Source organism: Acromyrmex echinatior, chromosome 1, assembly GCF_024713525.1.
Source record: "Acromyrmex echinatior isolate Ae372 chromosome 1, ASM2471352v2, whole genome shotgun sequence".
NCBI lineage: Eukaryota > Metazoa > Arthropoda > Insecta > Hymenoptera > Formicidae > Acromyrmex > Acromyrmex echinatior.
This window is the reverse complement of record NC_141852.1, coordinates 26,354,398-26,364,324: the sequence shown is the minus strand read 5'-3', so window position 1 is coordinate 26,364,324 and position 9,927 is coordinate 26,354,398. Positions and strand designations below refer to the sequence as shown.

Genomic DNA, 9,927 nt, shown 5'->3' with positions numbered 1-9,927 from the left:
GATTATTTGTTTTATATTATATATACAATTCGTTCGGTTATTAATTGTTTGACAATTTTTTAAATTTAATTTATTTATTTTTGTAAAAGTCACTTTCATATTCCAAGGAAGACGCGCTGCATTTGCGACATCATAATATTATATCAAGAATATAATTTAAATACATTAAAATATCTATTTGTATATATTCAACTTTAACGAAGATTTGTACGAAGATTTGACGTATACGTAGTACGGATCAAATCTTCATATATAACTTTACTTATACTGCTAATAAGTAATAAGATCAGATCTATCATTCATTTAAAAAATAACATAGAGATACACATAGCCTTTAGAAACTGTCCTTTATAAATAGATATAAATTCATTGTTTCAAAAATCTCTAAGGAAGAACATTTTGTGGAGAGCTAATGACCATTTGTGGCAAACCTGATACATTTCAATCTCTTTTTATTGCATATTTATTGTCTTACAATAATAAATAAATTAATAAAATTGATAATTCTTCGATTTAAATATAAATTGTTGTACCAGATAACAAGTTTGACACTTGAACACATTATTATAGATACAGCATTCTAAAGAATTATTTGTTATATTCGTTAGTGTACAAGTGTATAATCAGTGCCAAAGTTATACATTAGCAATCAAATATTACCTTCGGACAAAATGAAAGCTTCGGTTTTTATATAATAATTAAAAATTTTTGAATTATACTGAAATTGAAATGTGTCAGTCTAGTCACGAAATTACAAATTTTTTACCAAAGTCACTCAAAACAATTTTGTTATAAAGATAAAAATCGTGCACTAACATATTTGAGCAGACCACAAAAGAATACAATCAGATTCAACACTCAAATAAACTAACGTGCCAAAATATCTTCTGCAAACGAATCTAACATAATGGGAAAGTTATATTATATTTACGCACTCATGCGAGCGTAAAATAACAGTAATTTTTTAACAAATTACTAAAATTACAGAATCCCAGCCTCGCTATGATGTAAGCCATCCTGTAAACCGTTTGATTCTGAGCTGAGTGCATATAACTGAAGGTAAAGTATGATGTTCAAATACATCAATTATATACACAATGATTACGTTCTAATGGCATCAAGATTTGAAGCAAAAACGTATGAAAAGAAACAGAAATTTTAAATTGCTCACTCTGAACACAATCTAAATTTATTGAAAATCCTATATTGCATGGTTAATCTTTTAAATTTATCTGATATTATACATATTCTTGCATAAAGATTTCTACAGTTTGAAGATGTAATTTGGATCAGATGCCAATGTGTCTGTTTTATATATGTATATATACACACACACACACACATATATGTGTATACATATGTGTGTGTGTGTGTGTGTGTGTGTATATATACATACATAGGATATGATTGTATGAGGAAAATCTTTTTGCTATAATTATTTTAGCGCGCGTTTGCAATTCTTGCACAGTACTTTACAATCTATTTACAAATATATGTATAAAATTTGTATTATAACGTTTTCGCTTTGTCAAAGTGCCGAAGTAAATCACATATATTGCTAGTATATACGGACGGTATAAGAATTAACGATAATTTTAATAATTTGAATCATTTTACAAAGATATCTTTATCGCGATGTAGCTTTGCGTATCCTTATTCATATGATATGATACGTAAAAGCAATTACAACAGACAAGAGTACTTTCGACTTGAGTTTGTGCCCAGCCCAGTACCTAGACGATCACTAAAATTACGGAATTATATCGCGATAAAAAAAAGATTACACTAACAATAATAACAATAATAACAATATAGTAATAATAATAATTGTTATTATTACTATAACGTTATCATGAAAAAATCTTACTTCATAAAAGTTTGCAGCTTGGAGAACATTTAGGATACGTTTCGAGTTACGCATGATATATTATTTAATGCTTTTTCATTATTTGATGAAAAACAAATGATGCATCAAGCGCTTCATACGTAATTCGGAACGAACCTTTAGTCTCCTAAAAAGTACATACCGAAAATATATTGCCATAATATTAAAAGTTTTCAAATATTGCAATTCTAAAAATCTATTTATCTAGGTCGGATGTCTTCGGTGTATCCATTGACTCACTTTTCATTATTATTTTGCACATACGCAAGTTTGGCAAAGTAGAAGGAACACCGCGCCAGGGCAAAAAAACATCCTAAACAACGGTTACGTTTCCGTGAGTTTATACGCGCGCAAAGAAAGAAAGAAAAAAAAAGGCAAGAGAAAAAGAGAAAAGAAAAAATAAAGAAAAAGAGACCAAGAATGTATGTGTTTGTGTATGTACGTCACATGAATAATAATAGCTAACAATTAATAATTACTGATAAAATAATTCTTAAGTGCATGTCGCGATTACAACTAATTGTAATGGATAGCAATTAAGTAACAAATAAGATTATGTGACTAGCGGGCATCACGTGATTTTAGTTTTGTTCTTCCTAAAGGCTGGAAAGTGTAGCTTCCTGCGCCTTCGTTTAAGCTCATCGTTGTCGGCGGTAGAATTAGAATCAGTGGAAAGCGTCTCATCATCGACTGACATTACTGTAGGTAATTCCTTAAACAATTTTTTAGCGCCTGCTGTAATTGTAGTTGCAGTTGCCGTTGTTGTCATCGTCGTCATCGGCGTCGCTGCTGTCATTATAGTCATCAATGACGTCGCAGGACGATAACTGTACCTATCCGAAATATCGAGGGAATTTTCCGAATATGATGTTTTCGGTAGAAACGATGAACCCTTATCCTCGTTGATCAGTATGTTTGTGTCTTGACTATAAGAACGTACAATGCTGGATTTTTCTTTGTACGGCGCAGTCTTTCCGGAGGCTCCAGCGGACTCTTCCAGTCCATCACCTAGCACGAAGTGGACCCCGTGTGTTTCTTTCTCCGCTTCGCTGCTCGAAGAATCAGAAAGTTCACTTCCAAGTCGACCACTGGGCGGCATCGATGACTCTTTCCATACTGAATTCTCCAAAATACCTACGAATATGCCAAGTGTATGGTCCAAAATGCAAATTCCTTTTTTTTATCGCTATTATGAGGATAATAATATTAATGAAAGCGATGCAAGGAGTGAAAGCTTCAATTTGCATTGTCAAGTATACAGCAGAAAAATTGATTCTTTCGTTTTGACACGTTAGAAATTTATAAATGAAATTATGTTCGTATCATGAAAAATCTTTTTTTTACACTGCCGATTCCACATTAAAATACATATAATAAATTACACTTATTAAATACGTGTGTGCGTGTGTGTGCGTGTGTGTATGTGTGTAATAGGCTACAGTCTCGCCGGACACCTTTATATACTATACTATATATACATACATATATATATATATATATATATATATATATATATATATATATATATGGTGTTTGGAAAAGAACGATAAATCTTTCACATAGAAGCAGAATGAACTACCATTTCTTCTACCATTTTACAATTTTCGCAATAGTTTACAAGATATTAATTGCTAAAAATTACCAAAAATTGGTCTTCAATATTTTTTTAATCAAACTATCAAGTTTACAACAAAAACTGCAAAAGACGAAAATTGTTTATTTTCTTCTCATTCTAAGAATTTTTTAAAAATTTTTTCAGAATTTTTTTAATACCGTATGCATTTTCTCATGTTGAGAAAAATGAGAAAATGCAGTATTAAAAAGTTGATAAAAAATTTTGAAAAAATTCGTTCTATGAGAAAAAAATAAAGAATTTTTGCCTTTTGTAGTTTTTTTGTAAAGTTGATAGTATTTGAGTAAAAAAATATTGAAGACCAATTTTTGATAATTTTTAGCAATAATATCTTGTGAAGTATTGCAAAAATTGTAAAATGGTAGAAGACTTTTCTTCTCAGTTTAGTTCATTCTGCCTCTATGCGAAAGATTTATCATTATTTTCCAAACACCCTGTATATATTATATATATTGTATATATACAGGGTGTCCGGCGAAATTCTAGCAATAATTCACAGAAAGAAAGCTGGGACTAAACCGATTCAAAAAATCCTCTACCATTTTTTTAATTTTCGCAATAATTAACAAGATATTAATTATTAAACTTCACTGAATATTAGTTTTCAATAATTTTTAACTCAACCGCCGAACACCCGGTAATATATATACACGTACGCACGCATGCACACATTATACATATGTACAAATCATCATCAATATATACGTATAATATAGATTCTAAACTCGTGATCTTTGATTTGATTATTATTTATTCTCTCTCTCTCTCTCTCTCTCTCTCTCTCTCTCTCTATAAAATAATTTTTTAATTGATAGTTAGATTTGTGTTAGTTAGTACGAGTTCATATTTTTCAAAGTTTCTCTGTCTAAACTACAAAAACTACACAATCTTTATCATCATTACAAAGTTACAATCATCTGAAATAACAAGATTTGAAAATCGATGAATTATAATCTTAAATAATACATATAAACATACATTTGACTATCTATTATTTAATGTTATGTTAGCAATTTAATGTGCGCTAGGCTTTAAAATGAAAAACATGCAAGTTGGAGTGCTGAAGTTTAATATAAGTCATATTAACAAATCCATGTTCTTATTTTTCCAAGCTCGTTTAAATTTATTAATAGTGTTTACTCAAAATTTCATACAGAAAAATAACATCATTGTGTTATATAATCTTTATGAGACAAAATCTCACTAACTCACTGTAATATACATATATGGAATATATTTTAAGGCATCGGTCTTTTTTTATAAAATAACTGCAGAATATACATGGTTTATAAAATTATTTCAAGGGCAATAATTTGTATCTTAACAAATAATCATTTACAACTAAATATTTTTTGATTCCTTGAGAACAACAAGTGTGTCACGTTTGACAACAAGACATACTTGAGCGAAAGTACAAAGTTTTTTTAAATGTGCACACAATTCAATCATTGTTAGTTAAATCCTAAAAATATCGTACATGTATACACACATCTTATTTACATGTATAATGCCCATAATACATTAATTGTCGACGGTTTTATGATTCTCATAAAACATCATATCTTATATCAAGATTTACAGGAATTCAAAGAATAAACAAATGCATATATCTTAATAGAAAGTTATTGTACATTTTTTTTACGGATTTTCTCTACAATGCATATATACATAACTTTGCCCCATGATTGTAAGAGATCCGTATCTATGTACATTTTAAAACAGCATATTGTTATTATGTACAAATTTATATTTTACTTTGTGTTGTATCCATATAAGTAATATTCTAATTGATAGTTCAAAAATTCTTGAGCTATTGTCATGTACATGTTGCAGTCAGATCTAATACTAATGTCATAATAATTATGAACAAATAACTGGAATGTGAACATTTTTTAAAGAAAAATTATATTCATCATATTCCTTTACGTAGATTTCTTTTATAATTTATGATGAATAATTTTCTTTATACATTATTAAGTACGTTTTAATAAAAATATTTATGTTAGATTGTGACCGTTTTTTGCCACTTATTATTAATCAAATCATTAAATATTATTAAATCACCAAAATCAAAATTATATCTTAAGAAAAAAACGATAAACATGCTAAAACAACAGATTGTACATAAAACAAAATATATACATAGACACAGAAGTTTCCATAACTTCCATATTTTATGCACTACTATATAAAATCAATATTATCTGTCATAGCATTATTTTGATATATCATCTTCTTTAACTAATTTTAATTAATTCATGAGTATTTGTAAAATAAATTTTAGTTTCCATCTCACATGTCATATATTCAAAATATATCGCTATATTAGCATATATTGGCACAATAATGGCATTCATTTGTTATCACTTGTATAATCTCTTACTTATTAGGTAACATATGCAAAATTGGATTGCATTTTGCATTCCTCATATGCATATGTTAGCTATGTTATTATATAGTAGTTACAATGTACATCTAAGGCACATGATATTTCAATGTTAACAAATTATATTAGAAACTTTATAATGTCACATATCTGTTATTGGTACAAAGTTATCAATACTACAAAAAATATTTTCTCTATTATTAAACATAAAATTCAATTCATTAGTAAATTATCATCAAAAAGGATTCAATACCATGTGACCAATAAATACATACATATATATATATGCGATGTATAAACAGGTCACAATGATAATAATAAAATGAGCATTGGTACATCAATCTAAGTACTCATTGGAATCCGTATCCAGCTTACCTGCGACTGCACTGACCGATGATGTATACACTGAACTTGCCTCATCATCTAAATCATCTTGGCTACTGAGTCGTCCTGTAATATATTGCATACAAATCATGTAGAACTTTACAAAATCATAAAATCATAAAAAAAGGCTTATAAGCATTTTTGTGTTGCAACTACAAGAACCGATAATGTGGATTATTTTACTTTAATATGGAATTAAGTACCTCTAAGTCCAAGACCTCTACCATTGGGTGTTCCTCTGTATAAAACTGTCTCTAAATAATTTAAACCATTATTGTTAATTATATTGAAACCGCAGAGTAGTTCAATCTGTTTCCAACGATGTACTCTTTCTTTCAATTCATTTGTTACTTCATTCAATGCAGTTCTTGCTTCAACTATACTTTTATCAACTTCATCGATAGACTTCCCGTGAGTCGAAACGAAGGCACCTACTAGACTGGAACGCTTTTTTCGTAATTTTTCGCACTACAATATAATAAATAAATTTTATTATCTTAATTATGTGTGACACGTTTATTCAATAGATTTATATGAAATTAAATAAATTTTTGCTTTGTAATAAGGTGTTCATCAGATAGTGCACCATATTGAGAATTAGACATTAGCACCTCTGAATTTATATTACATTCTCTTCTTCTCTGTCGAGAAAAGCTTTTATTAGAAAGTAATTTCTAATCATTAATAAATACTAATTATAAAAATAATAAAATTGCCTTGCATTATTTATAAAAAAATATAACAAAATGACAATTTAAAACAGAAGTTCAGAAGTGCTAAAATATAATTTTCAATATGACAATATCTACACATGCACATGCATACATATAATGGTACTATTTCTTATCTCAGTAGTTGAGTATGATATTCAATCAATAGATCAGTAATTTATTCCCTCCATATAATATATATATATATATATATATATATATATATATATATATCTCAAGATAATGTGATATATAGTAAATTAATTGCATGAAGTGATATAAAAAAGTTTGTTTTTTTTTACCGCTTCACGTGCTTGTTGAAGTTGTTTTTCAGCTGCTATCTTTTTATTAGTATATGCTTTGTTCTCAATTTCATGAGTCAATTGCAGCCAATGCTGCAGTCCAGCTGGTGGTGACCAGCATCTATCTTCAAGTTCACCCTCAGCACGCTGTAATTCCAACTTCAACATCTGTAAAATACATAAATTAATAGATTAATAAGAATATATTAATTTACATATATAGTATATGTATATATAAAATAAACAAAGAACGATATTAACTTCGATTTCCGCTTTCAATTGTGATACTTCAAGATCTGAATATGAAGTATGCAATCCCAAACTTTCATCTTGCAAACGTTTTTCCAAATTCTGTTTTTCAGTAGCTGCACTTTCTTGTTCCATTCTTGCTCTTTCTAGTTCTTTCTGAAATTGATTATGCAACCTTAATATTTATTTATTTCTAATTTTGTTAAGATCTCAATATATATCTTTAAAAAAATACCTGCAAATTTTCCAGCGCGAGTTCTGCTTTACGCAAACTTTCCATGTCCTTCATCATTCTATGAAGATGATTTTGTGAATTTTTCCTTTGCTGATATATGAACCAACATCCAATAAGTGCTCCAAATAATAATATAACCAGTAGCAAATCTTTGATGTTGTGTCCAGTATCTATTAATTATTACATTTTAATATAATTTTAAATCAGATATTAAATAAATGATACTAGCGATACTAGAACATAATATTAAATACTTACCTTTGGGAGGACCAAAAAGAACAACATCCATTGCTTTTAGAGCAATTTTTTGCTTGTGAATAGGATCCTTGATACCCAAAACATTGCTAAGGTAATGCATATTATTTACTGCTAATCTAAAATAAATGATTTTGTTTAAAAAAGTTTATATATTATATATTGAATACATCACATTATCTTTTATTAATTACAACAAAATTTACCGAGGAAGTGTAGCACCAGTTATACGGTGCTGTATAAATGTAGGAACATATTGAGGAAGCTCAACATTGGAAGTTAACCATTCTGATGTTTGTTCTATAGTCCAATTATGAACCTAACATATAGAAATATAATAATGTATATACACCATCATATTTCATATATATAATATATATAAATATATATATATATATATATATATATATATATAATACTAGAAAATATCAACAAAAAATCTCAGTGTTGCTATCTACAACATAAAAATTGATATAAAAAGATGTACTTCTGATCGCAACCAGGCTTCCCAGAGTTCTCGTACGCTAATATGCATATCATCATTGTGATGGAAAGCCCTTTGTCTTCGTTCATAACCAGCTTCATACTGTAGCTCTTCTCTCAAAAACTGTCAAAGTAAGAAATATGTCTATTTTGTAAGCAGTCCGTACAAATGTAAGAGATATTTTTTTAGTAATATAAATATCTACATCATCAGATTCAGATAAATCGACATTTCCATTGGCGTCGTCATCCAATTGACTGTGGAGAGATTTTATAGCCTCTAAACCTAATCGATCGTGAGAAGCCATAGTTATACAAGCTAGGTCGTCGTTACAGGTATCTGTAGCTAAAACAAGTTAATCAGATGTTATAAGACATTCCAATTATAAATAAATAATTTTGAAATGGAGGATTCTCACCAGATTCATGAGCCACCGCTTGAGCCAGTCCATTGGTAAGGGTGGCAGAGAAGGCTGCTATTTTGGAATGTGGAGTGCTCGAGGCACTAGTTTGGAAGGTCGGAGTAGAATCGAGAGCTCCACCGCTAGCCGTTACCGTGCCAAGGGACCAGTATAATAAATAAATTCTCAGTAATAATATAAGCACGTCAACGTTCACGAATGTTTGCATCTTAGGTTAGCACCAGTTATCCCCTGACACCCTCACTGCTCTCACTGCTCTCTCTTTCTCTCTTTCTTTTTCTCTCTCTCACTCTATCTGGTCTCTCGCTTATCCCGCGTGGATCAAGCGGATTGAAACTCTCCGTCCTTACCTCCGATGCCGATTTACGCTTGTTAATATATTGCAATATACATTCAAGGTTACGATTATCAAACTCGGACCGATGATATATCTCGACGAGAGCATAACAAGCGTAACCGATTACGAGTGCAATGGCTTCATAACTGTGTCACGCGCTAATATTATTAGCTCCATAAAGGTGGCCTCTGTTAATATTCGAGTTACACGAAGACATACGAGTCAATTAAGTCAAATTAAGTACACAGTGCTTGCTATCTTGAATCAGATGTTTCCTGACGTTTTTTTATCCAAGGTTACTAATAGCGCTTCCGGAGAGAGCACGATTAAGATCAACCTTCATGAGTTCATCTGGAAAATCTCCTTTTATTTCGTACGCTTGTTATGTCTATCGAGAGCAATGGCAGAAGATCTCTTCATTTTTTCCATTAAATTTGATTCTTGTATTAATTTACTAAAATAATTTAATATCTATTGCAACGCAGATGCATTTCGATTGACAGAATAACACATGAAAATTAAGCTTAATCGCTCGTGTAAAACATCCTCTTGCATTAATATTCGAAGATTTAAAGTTAACATTCGGCCAATCAGATTAATGCCAGTCAAGTTTGATCCGATTGGTCCAATTCCGGTCTTCTATTTG

At 29.8% G+C, this 9,927-nt stretch overlaps 1 protein-coding gene across 1 annotated transcript; it reads right to left on the bottom strand.

Moving 5' to 3' along the window:
* Positions 1 to 55: 55 nt before the first annotated feature.
* Stim (stromal interaction molecule) lies at positions 56 to 9,814 on the bottom strand. Its single transcript, XM_011052792.2, has 11 exons — positions 8,942 to 9,814; positions 8,729 to 8,868; positions 8,527 to 8,646; positions 8,246 to 8,358; positions 8,043 to 8,158; positions 7,785 to 7,954; positions 7,562 to 7,705; positions 7,301 to 7,468; positions 6,492 to 6,756; positions 6,280 to 6,354; positions 56 to 3,019 (listed from the first exon to the last, which is right to left on the bottom strand). Exons 1-11 carry the CDS (start codon positions 9,150 to 9,152, stop codon positions 2,457 to 2,459), a joined length of 2,085 nt encoding a protein of 694 aa, XP_011051094.1. The 5' UTR covers positions 9,153 to 9,814; the 3' UTR covers positions 56 to 2,456.
* Between the last annotated feature and the right edge of the window lie 113 nt (positions 9,815 to 9,927).